General features: G+C 37.9%; 1 protein-coding gene across 1 annotated transcript in view; it reads right to left on the reverse strand.

The window, feature by feature from the left end:
* Nucleotides 1-22,229, reverse strand: part of LOC113261995 (disintegrin and metalloproteinase domain-containing protein 5-like) — a 118,257-nt gene that overhangs the window by 10,461 nt on the left and 85,567 nt on the right. The window contains exons 11-12 of the mRNA XM_048220722.1: nucleotides 3,169-3,229; nucleotides 1,702-1,747 (exon numbers count right to left, since the gene is read on the reverse strand). Of these exons, the coding sequence (XP_048076679.1) occupies nucleotides 1,702-1,747; nucleotides 3,169-3,229 (107 nt within the window). The remainder of the gene's footprint in view (nucleotides 1-1,701; nucleotides 1,748-3,168; nucleotides 3,230-22,229) is intronic.

Raw genomic sequence — 22,229 nt, forward strand, 5'->3', positions numbered from 1 at the left:
AAACATTGCTGAAAGAAGTTAAGGCAAAAATAAATGGAAAGACATTTCATGCTCATGGTTTTGAAATTTTAATATTGTTAAAATATCCATACTACCCAAAGTGATCTAGAGTCAACACAATTCCTATCAAAATGCTAATGCTATTTTTTTTACAACAATAGAAAAAACAATCCTAAAATTCATATGGAACCAAAAATGACCTTTAGGAGCCAAAACAATCTTGAGAAATAGGAACAAAGCAGGAGGCCTCATGCTTCCTGATTTGAAAACACTAAAAAGCTCCAGTATTTGAACGGCATGGTACTGGCATAAAGACAGACACATAAACCAACAATACAGAAGAGAAAGCCCAGAAGTCATCTCACATTTATACGGTCAACTAATCTTTGGAAAAGGAGCCAAGAACACCCATTGTTGTAAAGGTAGTGTCATCAACAAATAGTGTTTGGAAAACTGGATATCCACAAATAATTGCAAGACTTGAAATTGCAGCCTCCTAACATAAGGAAAAACTTCATAATAGCAGTCATGGCTATGACACCAAAAGCCCAGTCAACCAAAGCAAAAAGAAACAAGTGAGACTATATTAAACTCACAAGTTTCTGCACAGAAAAAAAAAAACAGAAAGAAAGAAATAAGAAAAGAGAAAGAAAGAGAAGAAAGAAAGAAAGAAAGAGAGAGAGAGAGAGAGAAAGAAAGAAAGAAGAAAGAAAGAAGAAAGAAAGAGAAAGAGAGAAAAAGTGACCTACAAAGTGAGAGAAAATATTTGTCAACTATGATTCGGATAAAGGATTGATATCTAAAATTGATAAGAATCTCCTGTAACTCAGTAGCAAAATGGTGATGTTCAACATCAGTAATCATCAGAGAAACGTAAATCAAAACCACATTACTTTACATGTGTTTGGATGGCAAAAAAAACAAAAACAAAAACAAAACAAAACAAAACAAAACAAAACCTGGAAAATAGCTAGTGGTGATGAGGATGTGGAGAAATTTGAACCCCATTACACTGTTGGTAGGAATGTAAAGTGGTGCAGCTGCTGTGGAAAACTGTGGGATTTCCTCAGATTAAAAACTGAACAACTGTATGGCCCAGCCATCCCCTTTCCAAGTATTTATTCAAAATAATTGAAATCAGGATCTCAAATAGATATTTGCATTTCATTTTCATTGCAGCAACATTTGTAAGAGAAAAGTAATGATACAACCGTCATGTCTGTCAACAGATTAATGGATTAAAAAATGTGGTATATAAATATAATGGAGTATTATTCAGCCATAAAATAGGAAGAAATCCTGTCTCATGCTAAACATGGATCAACCTTGAGCACATTATGCTGACTGAAATGAGCAAGTCACAGAGGACGTATACTACATGACTCCAGTTATATATCAGGTTTCAACAATAGTCAAACTCGGAAGCATAAAGTAGAATGGTGGTGGTTGCCAGGGGCTGGGGGCAGGGTTAATTGAGTGGCTGCTCAGTGGATATAGAATTTCAGTCATGCAAAATAAAAATGCTCTGGAGATCTATATATAACATGGTGCTTCTGGTTAACAATACTGTCTACTAAGAATTTGTTGAGAGGCCAGATTTTAGCTTTTGTGGTTTTTACCACAATAAGAAGAAAATATGTTGAAGTCCTAACCCTTGATACCTATTGTTTATTCTAAATCCCCCTCCTATTCAGCTATTACCTGGACGGTCTCCATGGCTTCCTGATGGTGTGACCAAAACTTTATCCTGAAGTGCCAGAACCCTTAATAATCAAACTTTTCTTATTCCAGCATTGTTGGGCATGTCCATTCACAGTTACAATGGGACACACTCAAGTGTATATGACGTGTGTTCCAACCATATTCCCCCCTGCCTCCCTTGGGTAAAAACACTCCCAATTCTTCCTGCTAATCAGAGTACATAGTGACCCTTTTGTTGTTGTTGTTGTTGTTGTTGTTGATTTGTCACCGGATACAGAAAGTTAAAAGTGTCCTGGTAGCAGCTGTCCTTGTATTTTAGTTAGAAAGTTAGAAATTCGCTGTTTCTTCTGAGAAGAGCTGCCTCCTTTGGGAACCATGCATGACCTCCTATCCAAAGATCCCAGAATGTGGGTCGGAAGCCAAGAAGTCCCTCAGTTGGGCATTGGGAGAAAAGGTAGGCGTGACCACTCCTACTTCCACCCCTATATTCCCATTCTATTGTCCTTACTATTAGTGACACATTAGGAATTCTGGATTAAAAAGCATATTTCATCCTAACGATGTTGTATTTGTCAAGGTTCTCCACAGAAACCAAACCAAGAAGATATATATATATATATATATACATATGAAATTTTTAAAAGATTTTATTTATTTATTTGACAGAGAGCACAAGCAGGGGAAACAGCAGAGAGGGAGAAGAGGCTTCCTGCTGAGCCGGGAGCCCAAATGGGGCTCAAACCCAGGACTCTGGGATCATGACCTAAGCCGAACGCAGACGGTTACGCGACTAAGCCACCCAGGCGCCCTGAGATACATATGAGCTCTATTTTAGAATTGCCCCATGTGGTTATGGGGGCCAAGAAGTCCCATGGTCAGCCACCTGCAAGCTGGAGAACCAGGAAAGCTGGTGGTACAATCAGTGTCTGATGAGTCTAAAGACCTGAGAATCAGGTGCTGATTTTGTAAGCCCTTTATCTGAGTCCTTAAGAACAAGGATTACTGATGTTCAAAGGCAGGAGAAGATGGGTGTGTTCAGCTCAGGCAGAGAGCAAATTCACCATTCCTCAGCATTTTTGTTCTATTCAGATACCTAGGAATAATGTTTTACAACCTATGGGTATCTTATAGCTCAGTCAGTTGAGACATAAATTAATCATCACAGGAATTATCGCATTACTTTAGAATACCTCCTTCAATCTGGTGATTCAGTTGCACGTTTAGAAAGCTGTTAAAGAGTTCTATGAGGCTAAGTGACACGTTATGAGAAACAATCATTGGAAATCAAGCACACCTTTTTCACTATGAAGTGGTTGCCTTGGTCAGATGCTATGAATGTGGGAGTCTGTGCCTATGGATTCCATTATATTACTGGTTATATCAGTAATCCCATATACAGTCATGCCAGCTAAGGCTCTGCTGGTAGGAAAGGTGAACAAATAATTGAACAAAATTAACAGAACAAACCTCTGGTCTTTCCAGGATGGAAGAAGTTCTGACACGATCAACTTGTGACCAAGTTGATTTCCTAAAAAAAAAAAAAAAAGTGCTAAATTGGAGCTTAATACTGGTCTCTGCCTCTGACAAGTTTGACATTTAGAGGCAGCAGTAACTGTATTTGCTTCAGTAAGTGGAAATGTACATATTAGGCCTATACATAGCTACCATGGCCATGTCATTTATATGCCCATCACGACACTCCTGGGACAACTTGGTTTTTAGTGCCTTTCTTGTAATGAATGTTTTCTAGTGGTATGAATATGTGATACAAAAATATTAACAATTCGTACCTACTCCCATATGTGGGAGTACCCACATGCCTCTACCCCAGACCTCCTTTTCTCCAATGCTTCAGTACTTTTCAGGCCCATAACCAGAAGGCCAGAAGGCCAGGTTATTTATTGCCTCTCAGATTTGAATTCACTATTCAATACCTGTTCTGCAATAATGGATTGAATTCTAAATATTTTATCTATTACAAGTGAGAGTGATGCTAAACTTTGCCATTAGAAGACAGCAAGAGGCACTTTGAGGAAAGAAGAGATTCCTCTGGAGTGTATTGTGTTTTACTTTTGCCTATTCCTACTGCACAGGGAATTAGCAGTGTCAGGGAATGTGAACATGGACAAAAACTATTACTGATGTGATGGAAAATATTATATTCCTCAAATCAGTGGTCACATACCATGTGCTTGAGATTTTAGTAATCACTTCCATCAATGATACTACATCTGACACATTGATTTGAATTAGGTATAGAGTTGACCCTTGAACAACATAAGTTTGAACTTCTCAGGACCACCGATAATGCAGATTTTTTCAATCAATATATGTACAGTAGTGTAAATGTATCTTCTCTTTCTTGTGATTTTTCTTAATTTTTTTTTCTCTAGCTTACTTTATTGGAAGAATACAGTATTAACACATATAACATACAAAATACGTGGATTTTTAACCATGAAGGGGGGTTCAGCATCCCTCACCCCCATGCTCTTCAAGGGTGAACTGTATTGTTAGATAAGGCAGCATTAGTCTGATCATTTATCAGGTTCCATCTGGTTTCTGCAGGGACCAGACTGACAAATTAAACAAAAATATGATGGAGACCACCACCCCTGCATTTTAACAGTGGTAATAATTTCCACTACCTCCTTTCCCCAAGCTATGTTTGTTTTTTGTTTTTGAGTATACTTGACAAGAGAATATTATATTAGTTACAGGTGTACAACATCGTGATTCAACAACCCTATGTGTCGTGCTATGCTCACACAAGTGTGGCTACCATCTGTCACTGTACATGGTGGTTTTGATTTACTGTCTTGGCCAGTGGGTGAAATGGTGTCAGGCAGGGGTTTACTTTTGTTTTTTTCTACTAGGATAGCTTTTACTCCACAGGTCAGGACTCAATGTGGGATTACTCCAACTGTGTATCAATTCCAGGTATTCAGTAGAGAACTGGGGAAATGATCACTGGAGGTATCTATAGACTCAGTAGGCAACTGTGAGCCAAACTTTAGCCAAGAACCAATTTATTACCTGGTTCTCCTAGGCTCAAATCCAACAAGAGTGCTGATGAGTATCAAAATCAACCCAGAATTTGTGTCAATTGTCCTCAAAATATATTGTCAGTTCCCTTCTGCCAGTGTACAGACACTTGAGTGAACTGGCTATAGCTTCCTTTAGGGAAAGACGGGAGAATCATGATAGTTTATACTTTCCATGGAGTTAGAGGGTCTTTCCAACAAGAAATCAAGCCACATTCTCAGTCGATGGGTTTCAGATCTAAAAATTGGTTGAGGTCAGGGAACTGAAACTCGGGGATTCTGATTTTTCCTGGAGAGACAACCCTTGGTCTCCTGCTATTCTTGCTTTCTCTTCATTATTGATGTAAGGGACTCCCTAGTTGGCTGCCAGTCTATTTTGCATCTAAAAAGCCTCAATCCTCTATTTACTATCTGCACAACTACCTGTGAGTCACGTTCCCTTGGCTGCTCCTCCACCCATACTGATCACAGTGGTAATTATGGCCTCTTGGATTCTGCCAGCTAAGCATTACCCCCTGGCCAGCACATCACCACCTCTGTTACAATAGGATTTAATCCTAATTAGTGGCCTAGGAGTCAGAAGAAGAGATGGGAAACTCCTGCGGGATAGGGGTGGAGGCACCCATTCCCTTGCAGGGAAGAAATTCCTGCAGCATCTTCAAGCACAGTGGCTTCCAATCACTGGGCAGAGGAGGTGGGCTTAAGAGAATCAACATCTTCAGTGGCATACATTTAGAAGTCCTCCTTCCTGTTTTTGGGATCTCAGGTTTTTCCCACAGCACCCTGACCTTAGCCTAACAGAGCTCCTTTGGCTGAGTAGTCAGATGTCTCTGGAACTTGCAAGGGTGACAAACAGATTTTCTGCCTGCCTTTCACCTGTATCTGACACGCAACAATGGCTGATAAAGGCCTCTTTGTAAGTACTGCTGAGACTCTGTGGCTCCCAGGCACAGGCAGTAACTGCTTGGCAACAGCCTTGGATCTCTTATCATCCTTCTACAGCAGTAATCAGCTAACTCCACTGACTTGAAATGCCTGCTTTATTGCATCTCTACCACCAGTCTCCTCTAGTGGGCTATTTTCCCTCCTCCCCATGAAAATTTTCGAGTTGTACTGCCACCTTGTGGTCGGAACTATCTGCGTCCTTTTTTCCCCAAGAGGAACCTGTCCTTGCTTCCAAACCAAATCCGCATCTTACTACCAATTTACTGATAACACCTTCAGTATTACTTGTTCTAATCTGGATCTTCTGAGAAGCAGATGCCAGGACAGACTGAATGCGCACTGATTTTAATAGGAGGAAAACCACTGTGAAAAATGGGGAGAAAGATGAAAAGCCTGAGAAAACCGGCAGACAGTGAAGTCCAACCCCAAGGGAAGGAGAGAGGGAGAGAAAATTGAATAGCAGCCTAGGATTCACACCACCTATGGAGGGTCTGTTCAATGTAGGGAAGTGTCAGCGGGACTGTTGGGGAGTTCTCAAGCCAGAGGCAGCTGTCAGAGGAGTCCTGAGTCATCCAGGACTGCCTGTCTTCGTATCTCTATCAAGATTCTACCATTGGTTGGAATCATGGGCAGGGTGGCCTCGCCAACAATGTGCAGCAGCTCAGACCCTTTACCACTCATGCTCCTTGTAGTAAGAGGACTGCAAGGAAGATTCTTGTGGCTATCACTCCTGACACTCCGTTTATGCACATACTTATGTGCACCCAGGATGTCCAACTTTTAAAAATGGCTATAGGCCTTGTCAATGCAGCAATGGCACTTTTCCAGTGTCCCTGTACCTCAGAAATTTGTTTAGCATCCAACTCAGAAACTAGCAAACTGATTCTCTAGGGACTTGAGAGTGAAGGGAGCAGAGGGAAGCCTTAGCCAAATCAATGACCATGGCCTTGTCATTGGGTGCTTTAGCAGGTCTTCCGTCATGGGAACTGTGGCGGGCTTGTATCGAGTCACGGACGTCACAACCTTAGTTTTTTTCCATTTCACACGTGGTAGGGACAGTAAAGCTCACCAAATATTCATAAGTTCTCCTGATGTTTTCCAGCCTCCTTTGAAGCTAAGGTTATGCAGCTTGATTGAGCCAAGGCACCATGAGAATAAATTGTGTCACTGCCAGTTAGAAATGGTTAGTGGACAGGGATCGTGTTTTCCACACTTTCTTCAGTTTTGTTGGAAATTATGGAGTCATGTGTTGAGACTACAGAGCTGCAAGACCGAAGAAGCCTGGAGGGCTAGTCATCAAATAGAGGACAGACTCTGCTGCCCAGAAAAAGTACTGTAGCTGCACAAGATGACATAAACCATCCACTAGAATCCATCTAAGTTGTGTTCAGCTAAAGCTATGAGTCAAAGAGGAAACTGTTAGTAAGGGACATCTCAGGTTTCTTAATTTTTTTACTATGTTCAGTACATCATTAGTTTCTGATGTCATCTCAGGTTTCATAGATGAGATCATTCTCCTTGGGATTGTGTCCTGGTCTCTAACTGTAATTTTGGAGAGGCAGCCAAGCTCTGTATATTTTCCTTTAATGATCCACATGTGAGTACTCTGCGTGTCCTGAACTCTACCTGTTTAAGCTGGGCTCTTCTTTTACCCAGGAATTCAAAAAATGACCTTGCATAACACACTTAGGGAGAGGTACAACCACCACCAAGAATTATTTTGGTAATCTGTGTCTAGTTCATCATGAGCCTAGTAGGAATTTAGGTAAACATATGAACTCAGATAAAATACTGATCTGTGTGTGTGTGTGTGTGTGTGTGTGTGTGTTAGCAACAAAGAAGAGTATTTTATATCAGAAGAATAACCAGCATTATCAGAGAAATATCCTACTGAATAGATTTTTCAAGGGTGGATGCTTCAGAATAAGTATTTTGCAAAATCTCCCCAAGTAAAATGCTGCACACAGTTAGTTATGAACTACTGGTATACAACAGAAAGAAATGGAAGTCAAGTGTAAATAACACCAATATTTAAGGACAAATAAATGGATGGTAACAATGTACATTGAGAAAAAGTGGTCAGAGATGGATACACAACTAGGTATTAGAAGAGAAGGAAATGTTTCAGAAATGGAAGAAGGTCCAAAGTTTAAATATCAAATATAGACAAACTAACAAACAAACAAACAAACAAAAAAAGAGGACCGAAATGAATTCTTGAATTTAACACTGTAGAGGTAACTGATCATTGTTCCAGAGTAATTCCAGAAAAATGTCGGGTATCAAAAGAAAAATGCAGTAGACTTCAAGCAATGAGGAAATGGTGTTACATTTTGCTTTCTGAGAATTTATTACTAAGTGAAGAGTTCACACAACAGTATATCAGCATAACAGCACATATTTTGACTGAGAGAGAATTACTAAGCCCTGTGTTTCCTAAATAGGAATAAATATCCTCAAAGTATTACATGATTGCATGATTTCCAAATTTTCACTGGCCTTTCACACAATTTGTATGGAATTATGAGTAATAGAGAGGTTTTCTCCAGGAGACAAAACATTTTATTTCAGCAGCATCCTCCTAGCTGCAGCATCCATCTCCTTTCCAAATCCAAAAGCAAAATAATTTTCTCTAAGACATTTCTACTCTATCTTTGCTGGATCATATTGTAGTTCAAGTTCTAATTTTTTGAGGAACTATCATAATTTTTTTCTGTAACAGCTTCACCATTTTACATTCCCATCAACAGTGTGCAACAGTTCTAATTTCTCCACACCATCACAAAACTTGTCTATTTTTTTTATGAGAGCAAAATTTCTTGCCAGCTGGTATGAACTGGCTCCAGCACACCACTGCCAAGTTTGCTGATGAAGAGGAAGATCCAGGTTCTGTAGGTTCCAAACTATATAAAATTTGATGAACTCTGAGTAAAAGAATACAAAATGTAAGGTCCTGACTTGGAAATAAGAGCACTAGTCAAGTAAGTGGCCCTGATGCTTTGGCTTCCTTAGCTCCATGATAAATCTACTCTTGGTAAACAGGTGTCTCAACAGGCTACAGTGGATATACAGCTTTCAAAGAGGAGAAACAGTAACAAGAGGAGATTGAGTAAGTACCACTGGGGCAAATCACAGACTAGCTGAAAGCTAGGAGCTCTGAAGAGAAGGAGGGAGGTTGGACTGAGGGAAGAAGATTCAGGTCAGCTTAAGGAGCATAAGGGAAAATGGGACACGCTATCCTTGGGTCATGAGACTGAACTAGCAGCCCCTCTTGGCATCATGAGATAAGCTGCTTTCACCTGCCTGATTCAAAGCCTCTTCTGGATTCAAGTTTCAGTAGAAAGGGTAGAAGTTGAGACTGAAAATACAGAGAAAACATCAGACATAATTTAGGTGATTCAAGTACAGATGATTTATTATTTCATATTTTAAACCCTCAGCAGTGACAACAGAGATGAGGGTGAAATTATTTTTCCCTTCTTGGTTTAGGTCCGTTTCTGATGATTTATTTGGTATTGTCCTTCTTCCAGGCCAAGGTTGTTAGAAACTGTTGCTGTAAGAGAAAACAAAATAAAACACAACACAAAGTGCCAGTGTTGTTTTGTTTTTGGTTTTGTTTTGTTTTGAGCACTAATATAAGTGATTTAAAGGGCATGGTTAACTGGAGGGAAAGGATCAGGAAAACAAAAATGAATTCGAATTCCAGAAAAAACAATTATCTGTTACCTCAACTGCAAATACTCTTAGTTTTATAATAGAAGTGGCTTCCTAAAATTCCCTAGCCTGTTCATTTGTCTGTATTTGGAAACTATTTAGGTTAAGTAAAAAAAAGTGCCTGCAATTTCCATTCTAAGTATATGAACTAATTTTAATTTAGAATTTTCAAAAATGTGATAATTCTAAGTAAAATATAAAAACACCAATATACATGCACACACTCATGTGTGTACATCTATATTTTAACATATTTTTAACAATGAATTCTCCGTGCTAAGATTAATGATTATTTCATTCTTTTGCATACGTATATTTTTAAAATGAATGTTTATTTCTTGTTATAATTGTAATAAGATGCATAATGATTCACACACTCACATGCACATACAATCTATTGAATGAATTAAGAATGGACATCAAGGCTAGATTTGGGCAACTTCTCTTCTCGGATTTAACCTGAGACTATAGTTGAACAATTGCTCTAAAATGGGTATTTATATAATAATGTCTATTACTGGTTGTTTGCAACAATGAAAAACTGGAAGTAGTCTAAATATTCATTATGGATTTTTAAAATGAATTATTTTTCATTTTTAAATCGAATACTAAAAATAAATAAATAAATAAATTGAATCTGATATGCCACAAAGTGATGACATAGGCCTATATTTTAAGATACGCAAAGTTGTGGCTAATACTCTCTTAGTAAAAAAAAAAAAAGTATAAATATTTTTATGTTTCACTTAGAAAAACACTTAAGAAGATATGCATCTATATTGTTAATGGAAATTTTTTGGGGTATTGTGATTACAAGAAACTTCTAAATATGTATATCTACCAAAGTATCTGAGATATTCTAATTAATATTTGGTACTACATTAAAAATCAGAAAGATGTTTTTAAAATAAAAAGCTCTATATTTCATTTATCGTTCGTTAGTACTAAAATTTACCTGGATACTGTTATTTACTTTTCATATGAATTTCAGAATCTTTTTCTCAATTCTGTCCATGTACCCAAAAAATATTTTGATTCAGTTTATGTTAAATATACAGAAACCTACATACACATAGATTACTGAATTGGAAGAGAAGGTAAGATTTAAAGTTAAAAGTGTAGCAAAGGGAGAAGTAAAGACAATCAGCTTCAAGTTAATTGGAAAAGGAAAGAAAAATATTTTTGCTAATTAGACTGAAAATTCATGCAGAATTATCTTTGTCAAAATTCTGGAAATAAATATCAAGTTAATTATAATATAAAGTAAATATAAAACTTAAGTATGATAAACACAGTTTAAAGAAAATAAGATTAATAAATTTAATTGAAACTGGGGTTCCTGGGTGGCTCAGTCAGTTGAATGGCTGATTCTTGGTTTTGGCTCAGGTCATGATCTCAGGGTGGTGAGATTGAGCCCTGAGTCAGCTCCATGCTCAGTGGGGAGTCTGCTTGGGATTCTCTCCTTTCTCTCTACCCCTCCCCCCCAAATAATAAATTAATCTTTAAAAACACATTTCAACAAAAAATTTTTAATTGAAATCTCATAGATGCTAGATGGCTCAACAGTGATAAAAAATTGTGCTGTACCAATATATAGTCCTATGTGCAATGTGTCAGAGTCCTAATTGCTTGATAATTTCAACAGCCCTTGATGTTGTCAGTTCTTTTAATTTTAGCCCTTCTTTAGGGGTTTAGGAGGCTCTCATTTCTTTTAATTTGTCTTTTTCTGGTAATGATGAGAATTTTTCATGTTTGGGGCCACTTCATTATCCTCTTTTGTGAAGACTCTTACCTATTAGGCAAGAAATTATTTGCCTGTTAGGCTCTTCCACATTCTGTTATTGATCTGTAAGGAATTTGCATATATCTGAATATAAGTCCTTCATTGGAAATATGTGTCACAAAAATCTTCTCCTACATTGTAGCTTCCCTTTTCCCTTTCATAAGTCTTTTTGGTAGCAGAACATCTTGAATTTATAAAAATTTTATTGTATTGTGGTAAAAACGCTTAAAGAAGATCTCTTAACAAACGTTTAAGTACTCTTAACAATAGGGACAATGTTATACAGCAGATCTCTAGAACTTATTCATCATGCATGACTGTGACTTTATTCTTCCCAATTAGCCACATCCAATTTGCCCTCCTCCCAGACTGAGGCAACCACCCTTCTACTCTCTGTTCCTATGAGTTTCACTATTTTAGATACTTCATATAAGTGGAATCATGAAATTATTTGTGCTTCTGTGACTAGCTTATTTCACTTAGTATAATGTGCTCAAGGTTCACCTATGTTGTCACGTATGCAGGATTTCCTTCGTTTTTATGACTTAACAACATTCTATTTTGTGTCTATACCACATTTTCTGTATCCATTCATCCATTTATGGACATTTGGTTTGTATCCACATCTTGACTATTGTAAATAATATTGCAATGAACATGAGAATGCTAACATCACTTTGAGATCCTGATCTCAATTCTTTGGGGGAAAATACCCAGAAGTAGGATAACTGGATCATATTGCAGTTCTATTTTAATTTTTGGGGGCAATTGTCAACAGTTTTGTACAGCGGGTGCAGTATTTTGCATTCTCACCAAGTGTACGATTTCTCTACAACCTTACCAACACTTGTTGACTTATTTTTCTTTATACTAGCCATTCTAACAGGTGACACCCCATTGTGGTTTTGATTTGCATTTTCCTGATGATTAGTGATTTTTTTTAAAGATTTTATTTATTTGAGAGAGAGAGAGCACGCATGAGAGAGCATGAGCTGGAGGTGAGGGACAGAGGAAGAGGGAGAGAGAGAAGCAGACTCCCCACTATGCAGGGAGCTCTATGTGGGGCTGGATCCCAGGATCCCAGGACCATGACCTGAGCCAAAGGCAGACACCCAACCAACCAAGTCACCCAAGCACCCCATGGTGAGTGATGTTGACCATCTTTTTATATACATGTGGTCCATTAGTATGGCATTTTAGGAGGACAGTCTATTGAAGTTTTTAGCTCACTTTTAAATCGGGTTATTAGGGGGGGTTTTGTTTTGCTTTGATTTTGGTTTTGGTTTTGGTTTTGGTATTGATAGTAGGAGTTCCTAGCAATTAACCCTCTACCTAATACATGGTTCACAAATATTTTTTTCCTATTCTGTAGGTTGTCCTTTTACTCTGTTAAGTGTTTCGCTTGCTGTGTTGAAGCTTTTTAGTTTTATGTCATTCCACTTGTCTATTTTTTGGTTTTGTTCCCTGTAACTTCGATGTTAATCCCAGCAATCACTGCCAAGGCTAATGTCATGAAGCTTTTCCCCTATGGTTTCTCTAGGAGTTTTATAGTTCCGTGTCCTACATTTGTGAGTTTAATCCATTTTGAATTGTTTTTGTGTGTGGTGTAAGGTAAGGATCAAATTTCATTCTTTTGCATGTGGATATCCAGTTTTCCCAGCACCATTTCTCAAAGAGATTGTTTACCCCACTGTGTATTCTTGGAATTTTTTTCAAAGATGAGTTGACCATATACATAGGAGTTGATTTCTTAACCCTCTATTCTGTTCCATTGATCTGTCTGTATCTGCCTCTCTACCAGCGTCATACTGCATCATACTGTCTTGGTTAGAGTAGCTTTGCAATACAGTTGTCCCTTGAACAACAGAGGGGTTAGGGGTACCAACTCCCCCAAGCAGTTGAAAATCTGTGTATAACTTTTGACTTCCCTAAAACTTAATAGCATGCTGTTGACTGCAAGCCTTATTGACAATATAAACAGTCAATTAAAAATATTTTGTATATATATTATATACTGTATTCTTACACTAAAGCTAGAGAAGATTATTATTAAGAAAACTATAAAGAAGAGAAAGTATATTTACAGCACTATACCATATTTATAAAAAAAAAAATTGTGTAAAAGGGAACCCACACAGTTCAAACTCATGTTGTTCAATGGTTAATTGTGTTTTTTGAGATCAGGAAGTGTGATGCCCCCAGCTTTTGTTCTTCTTTCTCAAGGTGTTTTGGCTATTCGAGGTCCTTTGTGGTTCCACATGAATTTTTTTTCTATTTCTGTGAAAAACGCCATTGGAATTTTAATAGGAATTTCATTGAATTTGTAGATAACTTTGGGCAGTATGGACATTTTAACAATGTGAGTTCTTTCAATCAAGAATGCAGAATGTCTTCCCATTTGTTTCTGTGTTGTTTAAGGTCTTTCATCAATGTCTTGTAGTTACCAGTACACAAGTCTTTCATTATCTTATTTAAATCTATTCCTAAATATTTTATTTGGGGGGAGCCTATTGAATTTTTAGGGTTTCGATACATAAGATCATGTCATCTGCAAACAGGAACCATTTTACTTCTTCCTTTCTGATTTAAATGGCTTTTATTTCTTTTTGTTGCTTAATTGCCCTGCCTAGAACTTCCAGTATTAAAAGATGTGGTGATAATGAGCATACTTACCTTGTTTCTGATGTTAGAGTGTTTCACTTTAAGCTTTTCACTGTTGAGTATGATATTAGCTCTGAGCTCCTCATATATAGCCTTTATTATATTGAAGTAGTCTCCTTCCAAGGGCATATACTGCATGTGCACTGGGTGTTATATGCAAGTAATTAATCACGGAACATTGCATCAAGAACTGGGGATGTACTGTATGGTGACTAATATAACAAAATAAATATTATTTTAAAAAGAAGAAGAAGAAGAAGAAGTAGTCTCCTTCCACTCCTGATTTGTCAAAAGTTTATATCATATATCGATTTTGTCAAATGCCTTTTCTGTACGTACTAAGATGATCTTGCCATTTTTATTTTTCATTCTGTTAATGTAGTGTAACATGCTGATCACTTTTTGTACGTTGAACCATCACTTTGTCATGAGGATGATCCTTTTAATGTGCTGTTGAACTTTGTTTCCCAGTATTTTGTTGAGGACTTCTGCATCTATATCTGTCACAGATATTAGCCTGTAGTTTTATTTTTCCTTTCTGTCCATTATAGTTTTGATATCAGGGTAATGCTGGTTAATAAAATGAGATTCAATGTTTTCCCTTTTCTTCAATTTCTTGACAGAGTTTGAGGAATATTGGTATTAATTCTTCATTAAGTGTTCAGTAGAATTCACCAGTAAAGCAGATCTGTCCTGGGCTTTTTTTATTGGGTGGTTTTTGATTACTGGTTCAAACTTCCTATTGCTTTTTAATCTGTTCACTTTCTATTTCTTCATAATTTAGCCTTGGTAAGCTGTATACTTTTGGAAATCTATTCATTTCTTCTACGGTTTCCAGTTTGTTGGCATGAAATTGTTCATAATAATATTTCATGATCCTTTTTATCTTGTAGCATCAGTTGTAATGTCTTCCCTCTCATTTCTGATTTTATTCATATCGGTCTTTTTTCTCTTTGTGTTAGTCTAGCTAAGGGTTTACTAATTTTCATGAAAAAAAAAAAAAACCAGTGCTTACTTTTGCTGATTTTAATTTCTACATTTTGTAAATATCCCAGTTTTCCTTCTGCTACTGATTCCTAGTTTCATTCCACTGTGTTAAGAAAAGATACCTGGTATAATATAAATCTTCTTTAAATTTGTTAGAACTTCTGAACTAATGCATCATATATCCTGAAGAATATTTCATGTGAACTTAAGAATGTATATTCTGTTGCTGTTGAGTAGACTGTTCCATATATGTCTGCTACATCCCTTTGGTCTATAGTGTTGCTCAAGTCTGTTGTTCTTTAATTGATTTTCTGTGTGGGTGTTCTATCATTGAAAGTGAGGAACTGACTAAAGCAAGATGGTGGAAAAGTAAGAGACCTAAAATTCATCTGGTCCCAGGAATTCAGCTAGATAGTTATCAAACCAGCCTGAACACCTATGAAATCAACAGGAAGTTGAAGAAAGAATAGCAGCAACTCTATGAACAGAAAAGCGACCACTTTCTGGAAGGCAGGACATGTGGAGAAGTGAATCTGGGGCAAAAATGGGAAGATAGGCCGCAGGGGGAGAGGGTCTCTGTCAGCTGGCTGCCGGCAAGTGATAGAGCAGCAGAGCACAAAATCAGAACTTTTAGAAGTCTGCTCCAGTGAGGGACATTGCTGTCGTGGCTAAGGGGGAGGGGGACACTTGCTGGGACAGTGTGGTCTCAGGACTTTTGGGGTCACAGAAAGACAGGGTGCCTGAGTGCAGCAAAGCTCCCAGGTATCAGAACGGGGAAGCTGGCTTCAAAGAGTCAGCCCAGGACTGGGCTCTAGCTTCAGAAACCATGATCCACTGCTCGAGCAGGGGCCCAACAAATGGCAGATCCATGGAGACTCCCCTTCTTCCCCTGGGAGGAGCGGCATGGGAGCATGCCACAGGAATCTTCTGGGTTTGGAGACTCCAAATGGAGTCATGTACCAGAGATAGAAATGCTCGGTCATAGGCCAGGTAAGCACAGAGTGTGGCCAGAGACCAAGGAGACAGGAGTGACTGCTTTTCTCTGAGGGTGCACTAAAGAGTGGGGGCCTGAGCTCTAGGCTCCTCTGGGGCCAGAGATTGGGAGGCCACCATTTTCATTCTCATCCTCTGAAGCTGTAAGGAAAGCCTTCAGGGAACAAAAGCTGAGAGCAAACCTGAGCAGATGACTTAGCCTGGCCCTTGGCAAGGGCGGTGCAATTCCACCTGGGACAAAAATATTTGCAAATCATGCAACAGGCCCCTGCCCCAGGAGATCAGCGAGAACATCCAGCCAAAACCAAGTTTACCAATCAATGAGAACTGCAAAACTCCACCGCTAGGGGAATACAGCATATAGAATTCAGGGCTTTTTCCCCATGATTCTTTAGTCTTCCAAAGTTAATTTTTTAAATCCTCTTTATTTTTTTCTTTTTCTATTTCTTTTTTAAAAATTTTTCTTCTTTCCTTTTTCAACCAACTTAATATCAATTCCTTTTAATATTCCATAAATCTTTTTTAGTTTTCATTTTTACAGTCATATTCTATCCCTTCATTGTATTTAACCTTATTTCGTGTGTGTATGTATGTGTATGTGTGTGTGTATTTTTTTAAGTTTTTCTTTCTTCAAAATTGTAAGATGCAGTTTCTTCTAACAGACCAAAATACACCCAAAATCTAGTGTATGGCTCTGATCTATTCACCAGCCTGATCATATTCTTTTTTTTTCTTTTCCCCCCAGTTTCGGGTCTCTTCTGATTTGTTTAGTGTACATTTTTCTGGGGTTGTTGTTACCCTTTTAGCATTTTGTTCTCTCATTCACCTATTCTCTGGACAAAATGACAAAATGGAAGAAGTCATCCCTCCCCCAAAAAAAGAACAAGAGGCAGTACTGACTGCCAGAGACCTAATCAACATGGACATTAGTAAGATGTCAGAACTAGAGTTCAAAATAATGATTTTAAAGATACTAGCTGGGCTTGAAAATAGCATAGAAGATACTAGAGAATCCCTTTCTGGAAAATTAAAATCTAACCAAGTCGAAATGAAAAAGGCTTTTATTGAGGTGTAATAAAAAATAGAGGTTCTAACTGCTAGGATACATGAGGCAGAAGAGACAATTAGTGATATAGAAGACCAAATGATGGAGAATAAAGAAGCTGAGAAAAAGAGATAAACAACTACTGGGTCACGAAGGAAGAATTCGGGAGATAAATGATACCATAAAGTGAAACAATATTAGACTAATTGGGATCCCAACAGAAGAAGAAAGAGAGAGAGGGACCAAAGGTATATTGGAGTAAATTATAGCAGAGAACTCCCTAATTTGAGGAAGGAAACAGGCAACAAAATGCAGGAGGCACAGAGAGCCCTCCTCAAAATCAATAAAATAGGTCAATACCTTGACATCTAATAGCAAAACTTACAAATCTCAGAGACAAAGAGAAAATCCTGAAAGCTGCTCAGGACAAGAGGTCTGTCACCTACAATCGTAGAAACATTAGACTGGAAGCAGACCTATCCACAGAGACCTGGCAGGACAGAAAGGACTGGCATGATATATTCAGGGCACTAAATGAGAAAAATATGCAATTAGGCTGTCATTGAAAATAGAAGGAGAGATAAAAAGTTTCCAGGACAAACAGAAACTAAAAGAATTTGCGATCACCAAACCAGCCCTACAAAAATTATTGAAAGGGGTCCTCTAAGCAAAGAGAGAGCCTAAAACTAACATAGACCAGAAAGGAACAGAGACAATATACAGTAACAGTCACCTTACAGGCAATACAACGGCACTAAATTCATATCTTTCAATAGTTATCCTGAATGTAAATGGGCTAAATGCCCCAATTGAAAGACACAGGCTATCAGATTGGGTAAAAAAAAAAAAAAAAAAAGACCCATCGATATGCTATCTGCAAGAGACTCATTTTAGATCCAAAGACACCTCCAGATTAAAAGTGAGGGGGTGGAAAACCATTTACCATGCTAATGGACATCAAAAGAAAGCTGAGTGGCAATCCTTATATCAGACAAATTAGATTTTAAACCAAAGACTATAATAAGAGATGAGGAAGGATACTATATCATGCTTAAAGGGTCTAACAACAAGAAGATCTAACAATTGTAAATATTTATGCCCCTAACATGGAGCAGCCAATTATATAAGCCAATTAATAACAAAATAAAAAAATCAACAATGATACAATAATAGTAGGGGACTTAAATACCCCCCTCACTGAAGTGGACAGATCATCTAAGCAAAAGATCAAAAAGGAAATAAAGGCTTTAAATGATGCACTGGACCAGATGAACTTCACAGATATATTCAGAACATTCCATCCCAGAGGAACAGAATATACATTCTTTTCCAGTGTACATGGAATATTCCCCAGAATAGATCACATCCTGGGTCACAAATCAGGTCTCAACCAGTACCAAAAGATTGGGATCATTCCCTGCATATTTTCAGACCACAATGCCTTGAAGTTCAAACTCAATCACAAGAGGAAAGTTGGAAAGAACTCCAATACATGGAGGCTAAAGAGCATCCTACTAAAGAATGAATGGGTCAACCAGGAAGCTAAAGAAGAATTTTAAAAATTCATGAAAACAAAAGAAACTGAAAACACAACCATTCACAATCTTTGGGATGCAGAAAAGGCGATCCTTAGAGGAAAGTCTATAGCAATACAAGCCTTTCTCAAGAAACAAGAAAGGTCTCAAATACACAACCTAACCCTACACCTAAAGGAGCTGGAGAAAGAACAGCAAATAAAGCCTAAACCCAGCACGAGAAGAGAAATAATAAAGATCAGAGCAGAAATCAATGAAATAGAAACCAAAAGATCAGCAGAACAGATCAAAGAAGCTAGGAGTTGGTTCTTTTAAAGAATTAATAAAATTGATAAGCCCCTGGCCAGACTTATCAAAAAGAAAAGAGAAAGGACCCAAATAAGTAAAATCATAAGTAAAAGGGGAGAGATCATAACCAACAACAAAGAAATACAAACAATTATAAGAACATATTATGAGCAACTATATGCCAACAAATTAGGCAATCTGGAAGAAATGGATGCATCCCTAGAGATGTATAAACTACCAAAACTGAACCAGGAAGAAATGGAAAACCTGAACAGACCCATAACCATCAAGGAATTTGAAGGAGTGATCAAAAATCTCACAAGAAACATGAGCCTAGGGCCAGATGGCTTCCCATCTAAAGAATTAATAACTATTCTTCTGAAACTGTTCCAAAATATAGAAATGGAAGGAAAACTTCCAAACTCATTCTATGAGGCCAGCATTACCTTGATTCCAAAACCAGGCAAAGACCCCATCAAAAAAGAGAATTGCAGACCAATATCCCTGATGAACATGAATGCAAAATTCTCAACAGGGGCGCCTGGGTGGCACAGTCGTTAACCGTCTGCCTTCAGCTCTGGGCGTGATCCCAGCGTTATAGGATCGAGCCCCACATCAGGCTCCCCTGCTATGAGCCTGCTTCTTCCTCTCGCACTCCCCCTGCCTGTGTTCCCTCTCTCACAAGCTGTCTCTATCTCTGTCAAATAAATAAATAAAATCTTTAAAAAAATTTCTCAACAAAATACTAGCCAATAGGATCCAACAGTACATTAAAAGGATGAGTCACCATGACCAAGTGGGATTTATTCCTGCTGCAAGGCTTGTTCAACATCCACAAATTAATCTATGCGATACATTACATTAATGAAAGAAAGAAGAGGAACCATATGATACTCTCAATAGATGCAGAAAAAGCATTTGACAAAGCATGGCACTCTTTCTTGATTAAAACCCTTCAGTGGAGGGATAGAAAGTACATACCTCAATATCATAAAATCCATCTATGAAAAACCCACAGAGAATATCAGTCTCAATGGGGAAAAACTAAGAACTTTTCCCCTAAGGTCAGGAACACAGCAGGGATGTCCACTATCACCACTGCTATTCAACATAGTACTAGAAGTCCTAGCCTCAGCAATCAAACAACAAAAAGAAATAAAAGGCATCTAATCAGCAAAGGAGAAGTCAATCTCTCACTTTTTGCAGATGATATGAAATTTGATGTGGAAAACCCAAAAGACTCCACCCCAAAACTGCTAGAACTCATACAGGAATTCAGTAAAGTGGCAGGATATAAAATTAATGCACAAAAATCAGTTGCATTTCTATAACCAACAACAAGACAGAAGAAAGGGAAATTAAAGAGTCGATCCCATTTACAACTGCACCCAAAATCATAAGATACCTAGGAATAAATCTAACCAAAGAGGCAAAGGATATGTACACAGAAAACTATAGAATACTCATGAAAGAAATTGAGGAAGACACAAGGAAATGGAAAAACATTCCATGCTCATGGATTGGAAGAACAAATATTATGAAAATGTCTGTTACCTAGAGCAATCTATACATTGAATATGTTCCCTATCAAAATACCATCAACTTTTTTACAGAAATGGAACAAATAATCCTAAAATTTGTATGGAACTAGAAGTGACCCCGAATAGCCAGAGGAATGTCGAAAAAGAAAAGCAAGAAAAAGAATGGCATCACATTTCTGGGCTTCAATCTCTATTACAAAGCTGTAATCATCAAGACAGTATGGTACTGGCACAAAAACAGACACATAGATCAATGGAACACAATAGAGAGCCCAGAAATGGACCCTCAACTCTATGGTCAACTAATCTTTGACAAAGCAGAAAAGAATGTCCAAGGGAAAAAAGACAGTCTCTTCAACAAATGGTGTTGGGAAAATTAGACAACCACATGCAGAAGAATGAAACCGGACCATTTTCTTATACACAAAAATAGACTCAAAATGGATGAAAGACCTACATGTGAGACACGAATCCATCAAAATCCTTGAGGAGAACACAGTTAGCAACCTCTTTGACCCCAGCTGTAGCAACTTCTTCCTAGACACATCACCAAAGGCAAGGGAAGCAAGGGCAAAAATGAACTCTTGGGACTTCATTAAGATAAAAAGCTTTTGCACAGCAAAGGAAACAGTCATCAAAACCAAAAGACAACTGACAGAATGGGCGAAGGTATTTGCAAATGACATATCAGATAAAGGGCTAGTATCCAAAATCTATAAAGAACTTATCAAACTCAACACCCAAGGAACAAATAATTCAAACAAAAAATGGGCAGAAGACATGAACAGACATTTCTGCAAAGAAGACATCCAAATGGCCAACAGACACATGAAAAAGTGCTCAACATCACTTGGCATCAGGGAAATACAAATCCAAACCACAAAGAGATACCACCTCACACCAGTCACAATAGCTAAAATTAACAAGTCAAGAAATGACAGATGTTGGCGAGGATGCAGAGAAAGGGGAACCCTCTTACACTGCTGGTGGGAATGCAAGCTGGTGCAGCCACTCTGGAAAACAGTATAGAGGTTCCTCAAAAAGTTGAAAATAGAGCTACCCTAAGACTCAGCAATTGCGCTACTGGGTATTTACCCCAAAGATACAAATGTAGTCATCCGAAGGGGCACCTGCACCCCAATGTTTATAGCAGCAATGTCCACAATAGCCAAACTATGGAAGGAGCCTAGATGTCCATTGACAGATGAATGGGTAAAGAAGATGTGGTGTATATATGTACAATGGAATATTATGCAGCCATCAGAAAATGAAATCTTGCCATTTGCAATGACATGGGTGGAACTAGAGGCTATTATTCTAAACGAAGTAAGTCAATCAGAGAAAGACACTTATCACATGATCTCACTGATATGTGGAATTTGAGAAACAAGGCAGAGGATCATAGGGAAAGAGAGGAAAAAATGAAACAAGATGAAACCAGAGAGGGAGACAAACCATAAGAGAAACTTAATATCAGGAAACAAACTGAGGGTTGCTGGAATGGAGGGGGTGGGTGGGATGGGGTGGCTGGGTGATGGACACTGGGGAGGGTATGTGCTATGGTGAGCACTGTGAATTGTGTACTTATGAATCACAGACATCTACCCCTGCAACAAATAATATATTGTCTTAATTTTAAAAAAAAGTGAGGTACTGCAGTCTCCTACTTTTATTGTATTCCTGTCTATTGCTTTCTCCACTCAGTTCTGTCAATATTTGCTTTATATATTTAGGTGCTCTGATGTTGGGTGTATATATGCTTATAATTATTAATATTTTTGGTGAATTAATCCTTTTTGTCATCATATAATGTAAATAATGTATATGATTTTGTTTCTTATGACGGGTTTTGACTTAATGTCTATTTTTCCAGTGTACCTCTACCCAACTATAGTGACTAGTTGCATGCTAGATCAAACTGACATCTCTATTCTCACTGACCTTCCGATGGCCAATTTGTGCCAGGTCCTACCAGCATTCCAAGACAAGTTA

Source organism: Ursus arctos, unplaced genomic scaffold (assembly GCF_023065955.2).
Source record: "Ursus arctos isolate Adak ecotype North America unplaced genomic scaffold, UrsArc2.0 scaffold_27, whole genome shotgun sequence".
In the NCBI taxonomy this organism is placed as follows: domain Eukaryota; kingdom Metazoa; phylum Chordata; class Mammalia; order Carnivora; family Ursidae; genus Ursus; species Ursus arctos.